This window comes from Cupressus sempervirens, chromosome 6 (assembly GCF_028749045.1).
Source record: "Cupressus sempervirens isolate cs-2001-9-10 chromosome 6, ASM2874904v1, whole genome shotgun sequence".
Lineage (NCBI taxonomy): Eukaryota > Viridiplantae > Streptophyta > Pinopsida > Cupressales > Cupressaceae > Cupressus > Cupressus sempervirens.
In genome coordinates, this window is record NC_143123.1 from 19,926,424 (window position 1) to 19,951,362 (window position 24,939).

The window sequence follows — 24,939 nt, forward strand, 5'->3', positions numbered from 1 at the left end:
TTTTTCAACAACAACTAATTTTTTAATTTTATGTCTATTTTGATAATAGTCTAGCTTTCATTGTGAAATCATTATTATTTCTGCCTTTTTTGTGAAATCATTATTATTATTATTTAAAACAAAGAGATTTAGACATCTATTTATGAAAATCATATAACTTTATGTCAGCTAGACAGAATTATCATTGTATCTGATTTAATTTTTTATAAATATTTCAATTATCTAATTTGTCAATTTTTCTATATATAATATATATTTTTCTAATAAGTTGTAAAAAGAGATTTACATCTTTTTTCTATAAAAATATTCTTTATAGTATCTTACTAATTCATTTTCATATCTTTCAATGGAAAAATGCAGATAAAGAAGTTCCTATCTTATTTTTTCACACTTGGTTATCATCTATCCATTCATCCTCTACTTTTGCATCCACTTAACTCAAACTCATAGTATTGCAGAGGATGAGAAGTATTGCAAATAATGGGGAGAGTTAAACTCTTGATCAAGAAAATAGAAAATAACACAAATAGGCAAGTTACCTACTCCAAGAGGCGAAATGGACTTATTAAGAAGGCATACAAGCTTTCCATTCTTTGTGATATTGATATTGCACTTATTATGTTTTCACCTTCTGGGAAATTGAGTGAATTTTCAAAGAAAAGGTAATCTCTATTACAAACACTCATATTTGTGTTAAAAATATGGAGATTTTTAAAGCTTTTTGAATCTTTAAGTAGGATGTAGGTTGCCTTTAATGTGGTGCATGTATAGATATTTTCATTTATAATAAGGGCATAGTGAGTATTTTTGTTCCAATGATTTTAGGTTTGTTGAATAGATTTTTGGATTGTTTTTATTATGTTAATAATATAAACATGTTGAATAAGTGAACATGTAATGAAACACATTTATTTTTTATTTTGTAACACTATATATATATATATTTTAAATGTAATAGGATAGAGGATGTTATAACACGCTACGTTAATCTACCAGAACATGAGCGAGGTAGGTATATGTTTCTTGTACTATCTTTAAAAATAGAAAATAAATCTATATTGATATTTTACTTTAAAAAACCAATGTCTATATAATATATTTCACTTTAATTTCAATATCCTCACATAGATCTTTTATAGAAATGCATGCTTTTATATATTTTTTTATACAAATAGTTCATAAGAGGAGCATTGCTCCATTCTTATTACAAAATTTTTATAAGGAATTTTTACATATAGATGAATTGAGTTATGAATTTAATAATAAAAATATATAGTCACGGTGTTTTTTCTTTTCCAGCAAAATGAATTAAATTAGTTTATTGAACTTTTTATAAAATCATATGTATACCTTTTTTTTTATCTTGTAAATAATATCATAACAATATTTTCTCCTTTGTTTTGCATTTTTCTTCAAACACGATAAACATTTAGGTTTCAGAATCAAGAAGTAAGTCTCATAGTTAAACATTTTTTATCTAGATTTTCTTCTTTAGTGTTGTTTATATATTTTTAAATATTTTTGAAAGAATGATATCTTTATAAAAATTGAATCTAAAAAATAGCATGCAATCAAAAAAATTAATCTATATATGTATGGGCAACTTCTAAATAAAGCATTGAGGAAATTGAGGCTCGACAATGAACTTGCCAATCATTTAACAAGGTTTATAACAATTTTGTTTTAGTATTTTTTATTTTGTTGCTAAATTCTCTTAACAAGTATTGCCTCAAACTGATAGTTGTTTATGTTTTTCTATATATGACTATGCATGATCATAACCAGTCCCGAAGACATTTCAAATGTTGAGGTATGCTTGATTTTATCATGCAACACATTTATACTTTATAAAGTTATCATTAATTTGAAACGTATGGTTATAATAGTAACTATGTAGGAACTTCAAAGGGAGATCAATGTATGGAGATTGCAACTAGAAGATGTAGAAGCAAGATTAAGGTACTCTCTTATTATCATTTTTGTTGAATTTGTGTAATTGTTTTATTAAACTTTTGAATTATTCACTATGTTTCTTTAAGTATTAATATATAAAATTTTCATTTATAATTGTTAGTCATTATTATATCATAAAATATTAACCATACAATCATATTTTTGTAGTTGCAAATTTTAAGCTGTAGTATTACTACTTTAAAAAAAAAAATTTAATTAACTTAATTAATTCATTTTAATATTATAATTCAAAGGAATTATGTTTTTTCTAAGATATAAGTAATTATTTATGACCACAATAATTTTATATAAAAAGATTCACTATCAAATTGTTTTTCTCTATTATAAAGCTTTGAGTTCAAAATTACTTAATCATATTAAATAATTTGTCTATGAATACTAACCATTTAATTTCTATTGATTTTATATTTATATAAGGCTTGTGATGTATGTATTTAGAATGTTTATTTACTTATTTATGATTTTACATCTTTTAAAATATTTTTGAGGATTTTGGGTTTATAAATGAAATATATCAAAATAATTTAAGAGGAGATCATATATTATTTTAAGAATATATCTGGACACACATATATAAGAGCACACATGTAACAATCTCTATAATGAAACAAGTGCCACATAATGGCATGTACTTGTCTTATTGTTATTAGTTGTATTTGTAAGTATTAAATATAAATTGTTATTTTTAAAATAAATTTCTAATTAGTTTAATCTAACCTAATTCAAATATTAGAAAAGTGAAAAATAAATTAATGCAAAAAGTGAAAAAATAATAATAATTAATAAGTTCTCTAAGTATAATTATAAATGAATAAATAGAATAGTGTAAAATTATTATACTCTCATTATCTCATTGGTAGTTGTAAATACATTTTACTTTGAATACATCTTGTGAAAACATTCTCATTTATAAATTTCATATGTGTTATTTCACTTATATATACTTTTTAACGAAAATAATCTTTAAAGGTAAATTAAATTTGATCGTGTTATTACATTTATTAAGATTTTAAACATTTATATTAGTATTTGATTTTGTGTAAATTTGCATTAACCAATGTAGAGGGAAACTAAAACTAATGCAACTATCTCTTAAATTTATTTTACCTTGATTCTAGCTGAAAATATTGCATTATGGAGAACCTCCGAAAAAAGGGCTCCTATAACGCAAAATGAGTTCAACCAATCATATAATTTGTACGAAATATAAAATTTATAAATGAATAAAAAACTTTAGAAATATTTTAATTATTCAAAAATCATTACTTGTGATTGGTGGATAGCTTTCAAACTAATTAAGTAATTGGGCAAAGTGAATGCAATAGTACTAGTCTAACGACAAGTACAATAAGAATGAAATATATGCTTGTTTTAGGACAATGATTAGGCTATAAGAATAATTGGTGGTAAGGAAAGGGGTTCAAATTAACGTCTTGTTATTTATTCAATTTTGTTTCCACCTTAAAGACAATCTGTCATGCCCAGACTACGAGGGCAAAAACACACACAAATTTTTTTTTTTTGAACAATAACTAATAATTAAACATGCTCTAAGTTTGAAATGATTGAGATAGAAGTTTTAGTATAGGTTCTTTACATGTCTATACAACATCATAGCTAAAATTGTTTAAATTAAAAGTGTAGATCACTACGAGATTTTTGGGTCAAATATCTAAGCAATTAAATTCTACTTAAAAAAAACTTGTTTTAATTAACCAATGACCCTTAAATTAAGCTACTTTACTAAACAGATTTAAAACTTAATCGATTAACACTTAGCTACATAATCATTTAATTACGAATGCATATATAAAAAGAAACACTACCAACTAATTAAAATCTAAACTTTATTACATTAAACCATATACTAGAAGCTAACTTAATTTTCTACTAACTTTAAAATAACACAACATCTAACCTAAACTAACACAACTTATTACTTAACAATTTAGATTATATTTTAAACTAACTATTAGAAAATATTAATAAAGAAACTAAAATTAAATAAATAAATAACTAACTAAATCTAAAACTAAAGTTAAAGTTTAAAAACTAACTAATTTTAACTTACAAGCTAAACTAAACACTATAACTTAATCTAACTACAACTTAACTAAAATTAATTAAATTAAACAATATAATACACAAACAACTAAACTAACCTGCCTACTAACTACTAACCCTCAACCCTACTAACCCTACCAACCCCTAGCCGCCACGTCACCCCCTACCCCCTCTACCCAAGGCCTGTGCTCTTTCCAAAAGCTGAGCGCGCTGCCCAAGCTCACTGACCTACGTCAGTGGTACACCATCCCATCCACGCAAGGACGAGCCTCCAAGGTAGGCGATAAACAAGGGGGGTTAAAAAGAATAGTTTAAAACTAATGCATTCCAAGCAAAAGGGACGTGAACTTAGCATTTTCCCAAGACGCTTGGCCCAAGGTGAGATGAGGGGATGGGGGGGTGATGTCATCGTTTATGATGACTTAGAATTTCATAAAACTTTTAAACATTATTTTATTCCTCCCTCTATACTAACGTTCAAGAAGGAGATAAAGCATTAATGCAATAAAGTTTTATGGTTGCAAAATTAGATATTTAGGATATTAAAGACCATTATAAGTTACTTTAGTTATTCATAATTAATTTATTGATTATTAATAAAATTTGAAATAAAGAATCAAAATGGAATATTGTTTGTTCAACAAGAGAATAAATTATTTCTCCATACAATTTCCAGCATCCTGTAGGTGGGTGTTTTGGAATTTTTCTCTTAGGGATGGTATGTAAAGTTATTTTACTCTACATTAAGTTGGATCAAAAAATTGAAAAGCTAACATATTGCTAATGTTATCCCAAGTATTAATTCTTAAAGTTTCTTATGGCTTACAAAATTAATAGTGCATCTTTTAAATCTATTAGATGATTAAGGTAGGATTCAATACAATTTCTATCACATCTAAAATAGATTGATTCAAGGACTAAATTCGTCACTAATTTCCTTTTTGGGCAAATCTATAATGACTTGATACAACCATAACCTATCAAGAGTTTGAATTATTCGTTTCATTCAATAATGCAATACTTTATCATTTGGATCTAACAATCATAAAAAGTGAATCTGCATGCATGATCATAGTTTTCATTTTCAACATATATGAAAGCTTGGAAATTTTGTCAAATTTAACATCATCAATTCCTTCCTATTTGGTTTCCTAATCCAATAGTCTAAGTTACTCATGATAAGATATTACAATGATAGTGTGAGTTACTCATTGGACTAAGTATAGTTTAGGATGATAATTCATATAACAATCAACATAAAACTTAATGCAGCCGATAAGCAATCCATGGCAAGGTTAAAGATAACTAACTGATTTATGCTTTAAAAATTTAAGGAGATACAAAATCTCTTAGTCCAATTGATTCGTTCATAAGGAAATTTAACAAAGAAGAGATAATTTGAGTTCTCAAGGTAGGAATCCTAATTCATCTAATACTTATACATCAACTTGGAAATTTCATTCGATCAAGTTGTTCTTCCTTAACAATTTAAAAACTTGAAATATCACAATTCATGACATTATCCGTTATTCTTATTTTTTTAATGTGCAACCATATTAAATTTAATACACAATTAAATCACATGATAACCAAATATGCTCAACACCAATTTTATTGGCAAACCTGATTCAAGGGCTTAGCCGGGAAAGAATTAGGAAGAAAACTCGGCTTCATTGCCATTTACAATAAGGTTTAAAATAAAATTTACAATAGGATCTCAATCCAAAATTTCAACAATTAAATCAAATTTTCCCTCATGATCAAAATCAAGGAATTTGTAATGTTTTCTGAATCTCATTTCAAGAACCATGGAGGAAACCAATATCTGATCGGGTGACAACCGAGCAGAACCAAAAGAAAATCAAACATGCATAATCATACATGGTTTACACAATAGGATTCACAATGAATCAAGACTAGGGAGAGGTGGATTCTTCCAACAGGAGAAGTCAAGCACAACACCAATTTAGATGCCCAATCGGGGCTAATAACCAAGAACTCCTGTTCTTTCATTTAAACATGCCATACTCATACCAAGTTTGTGCTGACAGGTAGGGGCCCATAACACCCTACCCTTTATCCCTCTTCTCATCCTGAGAAGAGACTCTACACTGGTTGGAGTCCAACTAAACAGACCTCTCCCTAAATTGGTCACTTCTACCCTCTCCAAGGGTGAGTAATACCAAAACACCCATGCAAGGAAAAACTCAAAAATTGTAAACATAAACAAGAAAGGGAAACAACCAAAATGACATGGTTTTCAAATCTTCCCAACATACCCACAACCATACAAACAGTGAAACAACCACAAGGTAACAAGAACATGAAACAAAACAAAAAAACTGAATAAGGGAGATGAGAATTTCCTACCTTCACAAAGAGGTAATGGAAATGAACAAGTTTGAGTAGAGTATCCCTTTCCTTCCTTCAACCTTCAAGAATTCCTCTCTAAATGTAGAGATTGGGTAACAACCTCCACTAGCCCAATGAAGGCCTCTAAATAAGCCTCCAACTCAACCACCCAAAATGAGCAATAACTATCTCCACCTACTAACAAATCTAGAAACTCCTAACTCAACCTACACCATGGTTAAACCCTAAGTGGAGATGAGGTGAGGTAACTCAAGATAACCATGATCAATTTTCGCACAAAGGCAAAAAGGGACTTTTTGAGTGACCTCAAAAGTCAAAAAAAGGGGCTTAGGGGTTGGAAAAGACCCCTAACCCATACCCAAACCCTTTGGTTAGAATAATAACATGTTTAAAAGCCTTAGGAAAGAGGTTTAGAGTCAAATAAAATATAGGAATAAAATAGGTCCATCTAACTACTCTAACTTGCAAATTAAGCACTAATCCGAATTAGGGATGACTAACCTTAATTAAGAACCTAATAGAAAATTGACACTAACTTAAACCAACTTGGTCCAAAGGTTAAACAATTAACCCTAAACAACCACTGAAGCAAATAACCATTTTATGAGTGTCAAGCAACACTGAAAGAACATAATTACGAACATTAACATTCATTGAACAAAGAAGATGCATACATACATCTCACAATACAAATACGTGAATTACGAACAACAAGGTTTTCAAATTTAGCACATAGAGATTAGTTTTGTTCCTCCGTAGGGTTTCTCGGCTAAAATATCTGCACACTCATTGCACACATCAGTAGTCCTGTAAAATCACATGTACATAAATGTATATGTATCAAAAATTTACATAAATTAAAACATACATCAATAAAGGTTTCTTCATCCTACATAATTCTTAACCATTTAAAATAACTTAAATCAAAATCTCAATCCTACATTTACTGATTTCATCAACATACGTATACATGAACATTAAATGACAATCATCAAATATATATGAAGTAACATCACACAGCATGAAATAATAAAGTATGTTCTAAGCATCAGATAATGTCTCGACATCTCGAGTCGTGAATAACAAAATAAGGGTAATGTATCACTAGGCTACGATGGGTTGGGGCGAGGCCTCACACAATCTCTACAATTTTTTATGTCCAAATCTAGTGAAATATAATTTAGTTAAGTTTAAGAGTATCACAAGGATGGCTTATCTATTAAGAAGCAAAGAAAGACAATAAAAATAATTTGTTCTCAAATAAAGTGGGTATGAATGGTGAGAATGATCACAAATATGTGGAATTTTTTTGGGGGTGATATCTCTAAATGCATATTTCTTTAAATTAAATTAAAATTGGGTACTCCTTAACAACACTTGATATTGTTTACTCAATGGAAGTCAATGAAAAAGTTGGTACATAATTTACTCAAACTAGAAATATCCAAGGCCTATGAAAAAGTTTGAGTTGCAATTTATTAATGTTGTGTTGAAGAATTTTGGGTTCAAAGGAAAAGAAATTAACATGATCATAAATTGTTACAACCACTATGTATTCTATCCTAGTCATTGGCTCTTCTAAAGGATTCTTTTTTTATGGGGAAAGGTCTTAGGTAGGGAGATACCCTCTTACATTACCTTTATAATGGTGGTTGAAGTTTTGGGATGTAATATTAAGAAAAGAAAAGATTAGTTAATGTTCAATGAGGAGTGAGGATTGGTTCTCAACTTTAGCCTTTCCGCACCAACAATTTGTTGACAATACCATATTTTTTAGTGAGGCTTACATTTTTTGGGGTGCAAGGAGATCTTGAATATTTATGCTAAGGTATCTAGATAATAATAAATTGTAACAAGAGAAAACTCTATTTTTTCAATGTTGAAAATTCTCTCCAAAATTAGATCACATAGGTCTTAGGTTTTAATGTTACTCCTCTTTGAGACCCTTACATGGCTTTCCCTTACTATCAAATTTCCTTCTTCAAAATATTAGAATAATTTTATAGAGAGATTATAGAAGAAAACTTTTGGATGGAAGGGGAAACCACTAAGTCAAGCTGGTGAAATTTAATTGCTCAAGTCCTTTTGCAAAATATTTGTGTGTTCTTTCTTTCCGTTTTTCAAAATCCTAGGATCCTTGTTTGATATTTTTGAAAGAATTCATTTGAAAGAAGTTCCTTTAGATGAACATTAAGGACAATTCTTGATTAAATTTGGTTGGTCAAATGTAAAAGGTTTACATACTTCTAAGAAAGTGGGAGGGTTGGGAATAAGAAGAATAAGACAATTTAACAAAGCTTTTATTTCCAAAATTGGATGGATGCTTATTGAGAATAAGGAGTGGGCTAATTTTTAAAAATGAAGCATCTTGGTAATCTACAAGTTGATTCCTTCTTATATGAATTGGCCTCTTTTATGGGTTCTCCTCTTTGGAAATGCATAATCAATGTCAAGAATGTTCTTAGAAAAGGAAGCAAATTGGTTATAGGAGATGGTAAAAAAGAAATTTTTTGATGATATATGGAATCAAGATAAATCTTTGGCTAAAATAAACTCCTTATATCAAACTAAAAGATGGCTCACTAGTCAATATGGCACCTCTATGAATAATTACATTAATTGGATAGAAGGTAAAGAGAAATGGAATGATTTCATAGGATATCTATAGCAAAGTGATGCTCTCCTACCCAATATTACCAACCAACCTCTAAAAATTTTGAGATTTTTTTCTATAATCCCGCTAGACTAGTTTTGTTAGATAGATCTATAGTAAAAAATCTTTAGATTCCTTCTATATTATCTCAAGTTATTGTTCTACAGAGAGGGTGGAAGATAATAAGCAATTATGGAGGTATATATGTATTCTCGATCTTATCCCTAAAATTAATTTCTCTTAGTGGGTTATTTCTTATGGGAGGATTCTCATTTTCTAGAAAATATTAATAGGCATGAGTATTATCTTGTTATCTTGGTTATGAGCATACCCCAAAAACTTAAAAGAAATTCATTGCAAATCTTGTGTTTCAAGGGAGTTGTACCTTTCAATTCAGGGATATTTGATAGATTACTACACTGACCCACTCTATTGTCAGCTGCTTTTTTTTTCATTTACCACTGGGCACATTAAGAGTCAAGGTATAAACCATAGAATTAAGGAAGACAAACTGTTGACCAACAGGGCCAAAACCAAGGGCTTTTTACATAGCTAAAATAAAAGGCTACTCAATATGGTCGTAGGCTTTAGTAACATCATTTTTTCAAATGGGATTTTGATTGTATTGGCAAGCTCATTCCATAACCTCCCAAAAAGCTATAATATTATCTAATATGAATCTAGACATAATAAAACTAGTGTTCTCAACTAGTGATCCTAATTATACTAATTTTGCAAGAAAGATTGAGAAAATAATAGTGCGCCAATTGAAAATATATTTAGGTATAAAATTAATATTTCCCTTATTTATTTCTACTCCTAAGGAACCATTTTGAAATGCTTCAAGATATCTATGGCGAAGGTATGACCCAAGACAATCCTAAAGGGTTTTGTAGAATTCATAGGGAGAGGGATATTTTTCATAATCCATAGAATAAGTTATTCCTTAAGGTATTGAATAGACAAGGTCTCATTATAGAAATATCTTTGGGAGTTGAGCATACATATAAGAATGATTGCTAGACTAGTTGGTGGGAGTAGGGGTGCAGAGAGGAAAAACATTCCTTGCTATCCCAATCTCCAACTTTCATCCAATATAAATGTACCTTAATTTGAGCACCTTTGCCAAGATAACTCTCAGCAACATGATTATGATGACACAAAGTTGCCACCTTAAACTATAAATTAGTTGATAAAGGGATATCTACCAATTTCTTAATAGAGCACACAAATCCTTAGGAGTTTTAGCATAAGACTGGCCATGGAAATGAGCTAGTTATTTCCCATCAAAATGAAGTAATTTAGTGGTTCGAAGAATGAAATCACTCTAGCACAAAATCAAACCAAGGGTAAGTGGGTCAAGGCTTATAAATTCCTTATATTATAAATGTGAGAAAAAGAATGTGGGTGATTCAAAGCTGATGTTTTTAAAACAAATTTAGAATGAGAGGGATGTAGTAAGTGGCACACCATTCTATTGAAAATCTAGTGGAAAAATGGTCTGATAAGGTGACATAAGATAATGATAAAACTAGAAATGATTGTTATGTCCCAAAAGGAAAAAATGATTGAGTGAGGAGATCATGGCACAATCAAGGCTTTCAAATAATTTGTCAAACACAACCTTAAAATTACTCCAAATATGTCATGCCACATGTGGAAAGTGGTAGTTGGCATCGGGATAATAAAAAAAGGTCAAATTTACTATGCATGTAAAACCAAGCCTTATGCTCATCAAGTATCCTCTATAATGGCGAAGTGGAGTCCTTTTCAAAAGACACCTCAACCATATTAAAGTCCCCACAAAAAGTACAAGTAGTTAGAAGTAAAGATTCATCAATCCCATGTCAAAGGTACCTTCTCTCCTCTACATCATTTGAGGCATAAATATTAATAATCCCAAAATGGGGATTGTCATTTTTCATAAGAATGCACATCGATATGTGCATGGGATCCTTACCGAGATAAATTATAGCATTCTACCAATGTGGCACCAAGAAAGTGACAACTCCTCTACCATCTTCATGAGTAGGTGAAAAAATTAAGTTGTGAGGGCACATAACATGATATGTCACAACAAACAAAAAAATTAACTATCTTGATCTCTTGGAGGCTAAAAAAATGTATCGGTTCAAGAAAACCTATGATGAACATCTCAAATAAAATAATTTTGAGAGAGGTTTGTGATTCTTCAAACATTTTAGGAGAGAAGATTCATTAAAAACCACTATTCATGGTGTCCTTGACCTCAAGAGAGGAGAAGCTATTGTACAAAAAATTTGATCTTGAATGGAAAATTTGATAGAAATTTTCTAGACACCTACCTCTTATATAAACCTACATCATCAAGCTTCACATGAATAGGAGAGTTGTGAGAGTGATGATGCAAGGACCCCATAGTGTTAGAACCCAATAAAGCTAGTTGTGGAGACAAAGCCTCCAAATCAACATCATGTGGAATGGTTGGAGAATCTATGACTACTTGGACATCCCCTGAGAAACAAGGTTTGAAAAAGATCCCACATTGGGGAAATTATCATTTAATCCTTGGAAGATGGAGAGTCTTGATATGGCGAGGCTGAAGTAGGTGAAGTTTGTTTAGGTTGAGAAACTGAGGGTTGTTTTTCCTTATGAACAAGAATTATCGAACTAGCATCTCTTCCTTAGTGGGATTTAGACCTGGAGAAGAAATCAATTCCTTAAGAGTAGGCTTAGTATTGACACTACCAAAAGGAAATCCTTAATTTATGGTATGTAGAGTGACATCAGAAACATGTATTAGGTGAGTTCAAATACCTGACATGTTGCAAGAAAAATTGTCCACCAACTTGAATATCAATGTAAGAATTTGGTATAGCTCTGATACCATGTAAGAATTTTCCCTAGGGAAAAATGACACCAAGATCAAGTAGCTCAAGAACTTAGCACAATATGGACTAACAATGTATGATCATAATAACAATATGAAAATGAATAATTGATGTATACACACTAGAAGTGCCTGTATATAAAGGCATCTAGAATAACTAGGAGTTAGCAAAGTGATATGCCTCACAACTAAGCACATGTCCACCAAGAGTGGATTATCCTCCATTGAGCACAAGATTTTGTGTGATGATGAGAGGATAAGCTTACATAGGTGTATCTCATAAAAAGATGTTGTAGACACCATGTACTTAATTAGAGTGTGAACAATTGTGTTGTCTACATGACAACTTAGTTGAATATGCAAACTCCTGTGTTGTCAATAAGACAACTCATATGACTACGCATACTCCTACGTGTCTACATGAAAACTAATAAAATAATGCATTTAACCTAAGTAAACTTAAGTAAAGTGTAATAATAATTAATTATTTACACTAACACCCCCCCTTAAGTGCAACTTAGGGGAATGAACTTAAGCTCACAAAAGCTATGATGAAAATGCATAATGGTTCCTGACTACTAGGCTGTGTTAGATACTCATGTACAAATGCAATGCTCTACATACAATGCTATGCAATCCAATGAAATGCAATACAATCTCTCTGAAAATAGAGAAAGAGGGAAAACCTAATGGGAAAAACCCTCCCCCAAAAAGAGAGATAAGTACAATAAAGAAGAGAAGAGTCATGTGACCCCCCCTGTGAAAAACCTTGCACCCCCAAGAGATCTCGCAAATGAAAATACTTGACCTCAGTGAAGGGCTTGGTGAAGATGTTGATAATCTATTGCTCTTTAGGACACTACTGTAATGCAATGACATGTTCATGAATTAGCTCTCTGATGTAGTGTATATGAACCTCAATATGTTTTGTGCATTGATGTTGCACAGTATGTTTAGAGATTTCAGTGGCACTTTGATTATCACAATGTATGATTGTGGATCTGGGTATGTCAAAACCAAACTCCTTCAGAATATGTTGTAACCAAATAGCCTCTATAGCTACATTGATAGCTCCTCGATACTCAGCCTCAATCAATGAAAGAGCAATAGTGTTCTACTTTTTACTTTGCCAAAAAATGGGGCTGAAACCAAGATGAAACATGTATCCTAAAGTGCTTTTGTGAGAATCAATATCTCCTACATAGTTTGAGTCTATATAACCCACTAATTGTAGTCTAGTACAACCTACATTGCATATCCCATATGTATGTGTACCTTGGATATAGTGTAAGATGTGTTTGGCTACCTTCCAATGAAGTTCATGTGGCTCTTGCATGAAGCGAGAAACCATGCCAATTGCAAATGATATGTCAGTGCATGTATGTGTCAAGTAGATGAGACTTCCAACCAACTATCTATATAAAGTAGCATCAACAAGTGGAGTGGAACACTTTTCTTCTAACTTAACACCTAAAATAAATGGAGTAGATGCAGCCTTATAGTCACTCATATGAAATAGAGCAAGTAGATCAAGAGCATACTTGGGTTGCGATAATATGATCCCTGATGAAGACTGATGTATCTCAATACCAAGGAAATAATGAAGTAGACCCAAATCTATCATCGAATATATGTCTTGCAAAGTATCCTTGAAACTATCAATCATGGATGTTGTACTCCTTGTAATGATCAAGTCATCAACATAAAGCACAAGTAGCAAGTGAGAATAATCCCTATGAAGAATGTAGACATTTAGATCGAAATAACATCTGGTGAACCCTGTTGATAGAAGAAAGAATCCATCTTGGCATACCAAGCTCTTGGAGTTTGTTTGAGTCCATAGACTTTTTCAACTTGTAAACCAAGGTAGAATCCTAAATGAACCCCTGTGGCTACTCCATATAAATATCCTCATGAAGATCACCATTCAAGAATGCACTCTTCACATCCATCCGATGAACAACACATCTCTAAGTTTTTGCTACAGCTAGTGTCAAATGAATAGAGTTCATTTTTGCAACTGGTGCAAAGGTCTCAGTGTAGTCAATCCCAAGTACCTAAGAGAAACCTTTTGAAACAAGTCTTGCCTTATTCTTATCAACACTTAGATCTACTACAAACTTGGTCCAATAGATCCACTTATACTGAACCAATTTTCTTCCCTTAGGAAGAAAGACTAAGTCCCATTTATCGTTTCTCATAAGAGAATTATATTCTTCCTCCATTTCTTGATCCCATTTTAGAATTCCTGAAGCTTCTTTGAATGATTGAGGATCAGAAGCAATTACAATCTAAGCATGAGGGAGTGAGTTGGGTTGTGATTTTATCCTCCTAGTATCTAAAGGATTTCCTGCCAATGGTCCTTTTGCATCCAATTTCAGCTGAGCCCATTTAGGTCTTATGGAAGAAGATGTAGAAGGGATATCCTCAACCTCAATTGGTTGATGCCTCTATTTGGGTTGTGGATGAACATCTTCCAAGTCATTTTTATCATTATCATTCTCTTTAATGAAGGAGGAAGGAGGAGTTGAAGAAGTAAATCTGGGACAACTTTCTTCAAAGTGAACACTCCTCTCATAAAAAATGTCATGTGTCTCTAGATCCATCAACTTGTAGGCATTATGAGAGTCTGTATATCCAAAAAAGATGCAAGGTTTTCTTTGAGGTTCTAATGCCATGCATTTTTGTGGAGGTATTCATGCCCATTTTAGACAACCAAAGACTCTAAAGTGCTTTGCAAAAGGTTTCCTTCTAGTCCAAGCTTCAAAAGGAGTTACACCATCCAAAGCTTTATAAGGACTTCTATTCTAGATGTAATTTGCACAATTCATTGCTTCCACCCAAAAGACTTGATCAAGAGACTTATGTAGTAGCATGCAAGTGGTCATCTCCTTGAGGGTTCTATTCTTCCTTTCGGTAACACCATTCTATTGAGGAGTGTATGGTACTGAATGCTAAAGGTTAATTCCCTATTGAGTACAAAAGTCTATAAGTCTTGAGTTCACATACTCCCCTCCATTATGTATTCGAATGACTATGATGGCTGTTTTGATTGCTTTTCTAATTAAGCCTTGAAGTTGAGAAATCATTCAAAAACTTCACTCTTATGATCCATGAAGAATACCTAGGAATAGTGAGAGTAGTGATCAATTAAGGTAAGTGCATAGCGAGACTTGCCAAATGATGACACTGGAAATGGACCCGCTACATCACTATGAACTAGTTCAAGAACACTTTGTGCTCTCCAAGACTTCTCTTTGTCAAACATTTTTCTTGGATGCTTCCCAAGTGTGCAACCTGAAAAAACACCATCTAAAAATTGGACTTGAGGTAGACCATGAACCATGTTCTTGCTGCTAAGCTATTGAAGATACTTGTGGTTGAGATGTCCAAATATCTCATGCCATAGTTTTCTTTCTATATTTGAATGCATTAACAAGGCTTGTGCATTAGATTTAGGCACAAAGGAAGAGAAAGTGTAAAGCCTTGAATCATGATTAGCTTCACCTATTGCAACCATAGAGTCATCTTTGATGCTTTTCACTACCACTGAATCTGGAAGAAATTCAACCTTATTTCCACCTCCATAGTGAGTGATTTTGTAGATTTAAAGAAGGTTGGAGGTAAGATTAGGAACATGGAGAACATCCTTTAATGCTCCATTTTCCATCTCAACTTCACCTTTTCCTTCAACTTCCACTTTTGTATCATCCCCTACAAAGATGTGAGGTACCTCAAAAGGTCTAATGGAAGAAAAATATCTCTTTGAAGCACCCATGTGATGTGTGGCACCTGAGTCAATAATCCATTCTCCCTGAGTAATAGTGTTTGTGAGTAAAGCTTTCTCTTTGCTCTTAGACTCTGAAGATGAAGACCCTTTTTCCTTATAAGCATTAGGCAATGGAACATTGTGTTTCTTCATGGTGTTTTTCAAATTATCAATATACTTGTGATAACATACATTTGCTACTTTTTATGGGGTTATGCAAAACAAATTGGCTCTTTTCAAAGGAACAATCACCAAATTGTCCATTGCTCTGAGAAGGGTTTGCAGAGTTTGAAATTTATAGAATTATTGGAGAAGAAAGTGCAGAGATGGTTGGTGAATGTGGTATGAAGGAGCCTATGGGGGAATTGGAGAAATGAAAAAACAGGGTTAAAGTTTGGGAAAATTTGGAGAAGGGAGGTATTGCAAATTATATGGAAAAACTCCATGGTTTTGACCTAGATGCAACTAACAGCATGGTGAATTCGTGGAAGGATGGGAAGGTGAAAGTGAATGGTGTTTCTTTTTAGGTCACTAAGGAATTTGTCACCATCATGTCTAAAATCCCATCGAAGGGTTTCAAATTCTTCAAAGACAAGAAGCTATCAATGAATGTGGTTAAGGATTTTGTAAAGAACTCAGAAGAGAAGAATGAACTGGTAAAATGTGAGATGTACTATGAAATGGAGTCCATCAAGAAACTTTGGAGGTTTGTCTTACCCACTGTTATTGAGTAAATTATGCTAGATACTAGATTTGATCGAGTGAGAACTCGTCATTTCATTCTTCTTAACCATTTTTGCCATGGCATTAAAATTTCCTTTTTGTACTATTTGTTAACTTCTATGAGTAAGGCTATATCTAGTTTTAAGAAGAAACCCTCTATGAATCCTATTCTGCATGAGGGATTATTATTGTTAATTCATGAGTACTTTATAGCTCAGACTATTAGCAATAATCCTTCGCATGATGTGGATTCTATTGAGGACACTGGCAGTTCGAGTTTCTCCTCTGATTCTAAGGACATCCAGAGTATTAGCTCAGAGGGGGAGGAGAACACTTCCTTATGAAAGAAAGTAAAAGAAAAGGAAATGAAGTCACCTTCCTCCATAACCCCTAGTAGGAAGAGTCCTAGAGGACATGGGCAAAAAAGTTCAAGCCAAGATGAAAAGGATTATAATGAGGAAGGGGAGGATATGGTATTTGATGAAGAGCGAAAGGAGAAAAAGGAGAACAAATTGAAGAATTTGCTCAAAAAAAATAGAAGAGGGAAATTGGTATGAATAAAGGGGGTGTTTTGAGCCAGGAGTTGAATGTGTCTACTATCCCATTTTCCCCTATCCACCCCCAAATTCAACCCCAGAAGCAGGATAAGGAGGATATTGGGAGTGAAGGTGGTGAATTAGTAGTGAAGGAAAGGTGAAAAGCTTGGAAGAACTTCAATGTCAGAACTACAAAAATAGGAATTGTAAGAGAGTTTATGAATCCCCAAATTCTGGTAGGAAATCAGAACCAGCCTTAATTTGAAGATCTTATCGATCCTGCAATTGTGGCAATAATGGACAATGCAAGGGAGACACGTATGAATTTATTGAATAATGCTCATAAAAGCATGATTGATAATTGCAGATCAATCAAGTGGCTTTATCACGAGCTGGAAGAGGTCAGCGAGAAAATTGGGCAAATGGAGAGTAACAAGAAAGAGCCAGGTCGGGATAACCAGAAGGACTAGGAGGATAGAATCAGCTTGTCTGAGAGGAGAATTCAAAATTTGGAAAACTATAATCATAACTTGGCAAATCAAATGATTTCCATTCTCAATTCAATCAATTACAAAATTTTCTCCTTGGCTGGTGTGTTAAAAGCCAGAGGCCTACTGGATGAGGATGATGATAAGGACAGAGGAAGAGCTAGAACTGATGAGGATGTGGCTATTGATATTACTTTCACCAGTATGGATCAAGATGCATAGAAGACCCAAAAGAAGATGATAGAGGAGACTCACAAAGCCTATGAAGTTGCTCAAAATATGCAGGAGCTCGAGTGGAAGATAGAAGAGTAATTTTTCTTGTTCTATCTTTTATTGTTCCGTGTTTGCTATTTTTATTGGCTTTATCTTTCCTAGCTTTATGACTGGATTTTTTTCTAGCCTTTTTGTTGGCCTTTGTTTTTGGTTGGGCTTAGTGCTTATTCAGCCATGTGACTTGTCTTTTTTGGCTGGGCTTTAATTGCTTATTATCAACCATGGATATGTAGTAACTTTTGGGTTTCAAGGTCCCTATCAAACCTATTTATCTTATCAAAAACATTGATGTTCATCATGACCAATTCTTTTGCAATAGGCACACTTATTATTTTCCTGATTATTGTCCCCATTTTTGTTGGCATTAGGAGAAGACTTGCCTTTTTGTTGATTTGATTTAGGGGTTGACTTTTATGTGTCCCCTTTTTTGTTATCTTTCCACTACTTCTTTTTGCCCTTGCGTTTGTTTGAACTTTCACCAGTTGAATTTTTAGAGCTCTCATTGTTAGCCACCAATGCCTTAGACTTTTAAGACTTGAGAATCCCCATTGTTATCAATTTTAGCTTGTTCATCTTCTAACAATTGAGCATGGTCATCAAAAGTGATTTTCTTATACAAAGCCCCTAAGGTAGTCTTTGTGGCATTGAAAGAAGAGGAAAATGTGGAGTATTCTGATGGTAACTTATTGTGAATTAGATAAATCAATCTGTCATCTTTAATGGGACTACCACAATCATTAAGTTTTGTTCTCAACTTATTCACCTTAATAATAAAATCCTGGATAGAATCAAAGCTCTTAGGATCTAGGGAGATAAGCTCATCTTCAATCTTGTAGACATCCTCCTCGGTCACTTTCCCATATAGGTTTTTAAGGGCATCCCAAGTTTCCTTGGATGTTTTATATTTTGTGATCTGATAGATGATCTTGTCATCAACCTCTAACCTAATGGGTCCTAGGGCTTTCCTATCTACTATTTGCCAAGCACGAATTTCACTTTGAGATACTTAATCACCTGTTGGTTTGGGAAAAGAGCCATCTGCATATTGAGAAACTTCATCATTCATCAATTCATGCCATTTTTTAACTGACCATGTGTTAATGTTGGAATCTTAAGGTTTCCCATAATGCAAGGAAAGAAAGATAACAGTGAGAAAATAGGAACACAACACCAAGAGACACCCCCCCCACACCTTCACTCAATCAAACCCTCCCCCCCCCCAATGAATGATTTTGGCACTTTATACTTAGTGCGTTTACAATAGCCACTTGCTAATTTAGGGCCTAAGTGGAGTTCTAGTTTTGTTGTTTACAACCTCCTCTTGGAATTCAAATCTAGTACTCAGTAATGTAGCTTAGATGTACAAAAATGTTGAAGTTTGATCAAAGCAATATAATGCAAAAAAGGACCTATTTCTAAAAGTGGTATTTATGTCCACACAAGCCTATAATTTGATTGTAGATCTAGAAAGTAGACAAAAAATTATGAACTTAAAAAAAAAATGGAACCTAAAAATGTGTCTAGATGAGCCTGTACGGAGTATTTGAATTTGCAAAAAGCAGGATTGGATAGGTACAGTCACCAAAAACTTATTTTTTTGAAAAATCCATGCACCAAAACTAGAAAATAATAACATCACTAAAATTTTTAGGAAATTCTAGCCAAAATCAAAAAAAATTGCACCTGATTTGGAGTCTAAATGACTGAGATATGGCCTCCCAAAGTTGGACTGTGAAATCAAAACTGCATATGGTGAGGGGTCTACAAAGGAAACTGCTAGGTTAAATTTGATGTCCAAATGGTTGTCATGGTAGTGGACTATGACCTGCTTGTGATGGTTAAAATATTGTCAAATTTAACACTATAAAATGGTGATGTCGGCACAAAAAGCAGCCCCTGGCTTACATGGCAGTATGGATGGTGACTTGGCAAATCCATATGAATGACATGTCTTAGGCTGAGTTGGCACCTAATGTGGCACTATGAGGGACCTGACGTGACAAATAACATGGACGTTCTAATGTGGCCGTCGGGAAGGGTACTATTGACAGCAATGGAAAGGTTTTACTGGTGGTCAGAGGTCACCATAGGTTACCAATGCTAAGGAGTGGTGGAGGTGGTGTTGATCGAGTAGTAGCAGCGATGGATCGATAGAGGCCACAAAGCACCTGCGAAGCATCCAACATTGGAAGAGAAGTTGGTGGTGATGGATGTGGGATTTTAATCCCACATTCACCATGTGGAAGGATACTGAGTGAATAAAAGCCTGGATGCATCGATTTTAAAATGATTTAAGGCCGCTAGTTTGTTGAATGTGTATGCTGATATATGGAATCTGGTTGTGAATGTCAGTTTATATGATTTGTCAGGTATTGATGGGGACACAACCCAACAACAAAATGGACACAATAGAAAAGGGGAATTCTATTAACTGAGAAAAATAAGCTAGTACAAATAGTGCAGAGAAAATAAACTTCAAAACATGCCCTAAGGGCTTACAATAGCATAAATCTGGAGAATATTTCTCCTTTTAGCACCCCCTCTCAAACTCCCTCCAAACTGCCTTTTACAATGCCAGAAATCTCCTTAAATAGACCCCGGAGGGTTAAGGACTAGGAGTACATTTTAGAAAGTGCTAGTAATGCATCAGGTATAATGTGTGCCAACCTGTAGAGAAATAATGCTAACCATGGGCTGCCAGGATTTGACCACCCAGTTTGCCTATAATAAATAGTCTACTACAGGCCTAATAGGCCAGAATTTTTTTAGAAAAAAAAAAATTTGCAAATTTGAAAAAATGAAAAGATGAAAATAAAAAATATAGATTCAAAAATTAAATGCACAGATCTAAAAAGATCATACAAATTCTGACATTTGGGCCTTCGGGTTTTGGTTTGCAAAAAAAAAAATTGCCTCAATTTTGACTATGTCCTAGGTTAGGTAAATTTATAGTCAAAAAATTCTTCGAATTGACGCTCCAAATAGAATGGTGAGGTCCACTTTAGCTCTAGATGCTCCCAATAGCTGTAGATACTCTGGATCTAAATTGTGGTCCTCCAAGAGGTGAAGCAAAAATGGTCTCCAATGGTTATGAAATGACTCTCCCTCAGCTTTGATACCACGTAAGAATTTTCCTTAGGGAAAAATGACACCAAGATCAAAAACCTCAAGAACTTGGCACAGTATGGACGAACAATGTATGATCATAATAACAATATTAAAATGAATAATTGATGTATACACACTAGAAGTGCCTATATATAAAGGCATCTAGAATGACTAGGAGTTAGCAAAGTGATAAGCCTCACAATACATGTCCACCAAGAGTGGATTATCCTCCATTGAGCATAGGAGTTTGTGCGATGATGAGAGGATAAGCTTACATAGGTGTATCTCATAAAAAGATGTTGTAGACACCATGTGCTTAATTAGAGTGTGAACAAATGTGTTGTCTACATGACAACTCAGTTGAATTTGCAAACTCCTATGTTGTCAACAAGACAACTCATATGACTATGCACACTCCTAGGTGTCTACATGAAAACTAATAAAGTAATGCATTTAACCTAAGTAAACTTAAGTAAAGTGTAATAATAATTAATTATTTACATTAACAATCAATAGTTTCATGAAGGTCTTTTGCAAGGTCAATTTCAACACAAACCCTTTTCTAAGGGAGGGCCTGGAAAACATGCTTAGGCTCCATAAAAATTACTTGACCTAAATTATGGGTGATATTTTGTGAAAAGGTCAACGGGGCAAAGGGAAAACCAAGAAACGTGACCAATGTTGCAACTTTGAGTTTTTTTGTCATCTAAGACAACAAAGTCTTGAGACCATGGCCAAAAAATAAGAAGAGAGGAACAAATGAACCAAGGGCCTTTTTTAAGAACACCTTCCACATATAAAGGGTTACCAAAAGGGAAAAGTAAAATTACTTTGGTCAAGTTTTGAACCAATCAAGGAGGACCCCATGAGAGAGCCAAGCCTTGGCAACCCAATCCTTCAAATCACTTTCAAAAGGGACATGACCCACAAACTATCCAATTAAAGTAGATTTTTCAAGCCTTTCACCAACTTCATCAAAATTTGGGTACAATTTTTAGTGGTCTTTTTCATAGGGGAACCATGATCATTGAGAGACAACGCTTTAGCACTAGCAATAACTATTGTGCTAAAATTGACCACATACATTAAAAATTTGATAAGGAACTCCCACAATTAATGTGGTATAACAAGATTGTTGGGGAACTATAGAAAAGAATCCTAGCATATGGGTGCACAAGGGAAATTGCAGAGCTCTCCAAAATAATCAATCTTCTAATTTCAACACCATATTTTCACTTGAAGCTTTTTTAGAACCCTCAAAATGTGTTTTTTTCTTGATAGAAAATTTAAAATAAATCTCTTTAGGTGAGAAAACTACATGATATTAAATGGATAATTCTTTTATTAGAAATTTATTTTCTAAATTTCTTGTTAGATTTTTAAAAATTCAAGTTTTGTACGAAGTAACTTGGGAAATGACTAGTCATTCATAGATTTTACTACATGATAACATTTATGTAGACCCTTTAATATGATAATATGACCTAAGCCTTCCATTATTTTCCTAATATAGTAATGTAAAAATATGTTTTGAATATGTTTTTAATCATCATTGGGTCCTTAGCTTGAGAGATGTATGTATCTTTAGGCATGTAGAAAATTTTGAAATTACATAATTAACCCTCATTTTAAGGCATGAAAAAATTATGATACATATTCATGATTTGATTGTGAAATAGAATTTGTTATTCTTCTATAGAGAAATGTATTCAAGAGAACAAAGTATTAAAAATTTAGATAAAATTTTCTTTAAGGTTCTAGGATAGTAACATCTTTTTCTTTACTTTTAGATACTAGTGTACAAAGAAAAGTTACAATTGAAGATTAATTACTTTTATAGTTTTGTTGGGAAAATGAATCATGTTTATCACTTGCTTCTCTTTACATGGATTTGACCATGACTAGGAGTAGAGATGGTTAGGTTATTTTGCCACAAAGTAAACTCCTAGAATAGTTCTAGTTATTTTGCAATTCCAAAATGTGAAGAAAAACAAAATGAAATTGTAGATAGTTAAGAGAAATTTGGTGGTTTAGAGATGAGACCCACTACTTATCCCATTAGTTTGTTTATAGCTAAAAATATTCATTGATGTCATTGAAGTTTTGATTTAATTATTATATAGATTTTTAAGTTTTACTTAATATAATTATTTATTAATTCTAATTGATTATAATACTATATTTTGAATTTTATTTATATTTGTATATCGTAATCAATCTTTATCAACAATGTATTTGTGTGCTTTCCATTAAAACGTCATAATTTGAAAAGATTTAAAATTAGAAAACCTTACGTTTGTTCATTTGAATAATATATTTGTCTTTTTCGGATCATGAATGATTTTTTTCTTTTTTAAATTATCAATAATGGATCGAAGCCTAGATTAATTGTTATTATTATTTTGTTGTAATTAATTATTATTATGTTAAACTTGACTTGATTTGAACCCAAGACCTCCCACATGAAAGGCTCACAAGTTGTTGTTGTGTTCTAGGCTCTTGCCTAAGATCATGAAAGATTACTCAATTAAGTTTAACAATAATAAATGATTTAATTAGCACATAACAATTATCTCACCATTTCCATGTAAAATTTAGGTGTTTGGAAGCAGATCCTAATATGATAACCTCACTACAAGATGCTGAGTATTATGAGAGAGTTCTTGAAGAATCCTTAAGTAGAGTTCAAGCTAAAAAGGTAAATAATTCCTCTTCATTCAATTAATTTTTATATTCAAATTTATCTTCAAAAGTAAAAATATCAAAAATTTAAAAATATATATTTTAAGAATACTAAAATTATTATTAATTTATTAATAATTTTCTTTTTAAAATTTAAAATCATTTTATTTTAAAGTAATTTTAAATATGTTGCAGCAATACCTTGAACAATCTAGAATAGCTCCATACAGCCAAGCATATGTACATGGTCAATCAAATATACAGGTATGTTCCATGTATGGGAAATAAAAATTCTTTGTTTAATTTCCTTTTTGTATCTATCACCCACCAATGAAGATGTATTTGGATAATGCTTTTAATATAATATATCATAATAAAGTGTTTTTTTAATTGCAAATTAATTTTATATGTTTATTCTTTTATACAGATGTATATTCAACGACAAAATGGAAATCCAAGTTGTACTAGATCAAGTGAGAGTCATATGCTAAGTTGGATATCACAGAGAGACCTACAAACAAGTGCTCAAACAAATTTAGAGCCTAACAATGCTAATGGCATATTGGGAATGAGGTATGTTCTATGATTGAAAAATATGTGAATTTAATTAAGATTGTGTTTTTCATTTCACCCATCAAATGTGTTTTCAAATAATTTGAAACTAAATATGTGTTCCACTTGGTCAAATGAAGAGATGTTGTGGAAGAATGTATACCTATAAATATTTGTCCATCCCTTCAACAAGGCAATGACAACATGCAGCTTGAAAGCCATGCAATCAATTCCAATAAATCACATTTGAAGTTTGTTTATCCTTCTTTGGAAGGAAACACTAGTGATGAGCATATTGAGCATGATATGATTGGAAATGACTATAGTTCTACAAAGACACTTTCTTCTCAATGGCAATCAATGTTTGGAAATAGCTTGATGCCATCTTTACCAATTGTGCAAAATCATTTCTCTTTAGCACCGGTAATTTACACCCTCTCACACTCCAACTAAGATCCTTTCAATAATTAGTTGTGTATATATATATTAGTAGTTTTGTTGTCTAGATCAAAATTATTCTTTACTAATTTATTGTTAATTTATTTTGTTATTTACATATTTTTGAACTTTAAATTCTCTAATATGTACTTTTTTTAATTGTACGTTCAGGAATTGGTTATGTTAGACAATGTTTCAAGCATGATATCACATCATCATCAATATCATCATGAAGAATCATCTCAAGATAATGGGATTGATGCACCCTATTACTCTAACTTAGGGGATGTACCTCCTACTAATTAAGGTGGGTGTGTCTCCTTATTTATATAGATATTACCTTTATTATATTAACATTTCCTCACACTTATAGGATTTTTTTATAGGTAACTTTTAGGGTATTATTATCATGTATTTTATCCTTGTTAAAATATAGG

General features: G+C 32.4%; 1 protein-coding gene across 1 annotated transcript; it reads left to right on the forward strand.

The window, feature by feature from the left end:
- Positions 1–480: 480 nt before the first annotated feature.
- On the forward strand, positions 481–24,939 carry LOC149550852 (agamous-like MADS-box protein AGL66). Its single transcript, XM_089789585.1, has 11 exons — positions 481–662; positions 959–1,012; positions 1,434–1,447; positions 1,602–1,665; positions 1,786–1,810; positions 1,898–1,959; positions 23,429–23,528; positions 23,708–23,776; positions 23,940–24,085; positions 24,205–24,487; positions 24,674–24,939. The coding sequence occupies exons 1-11, from the start codon at positions 481–483 to the stop codon at positions 24,806–24,808; spliced, it is 1,134 nt and encodes a 377-aa protein (XP_089645711.1). The 3' UTR covers positions 24,809–24,939.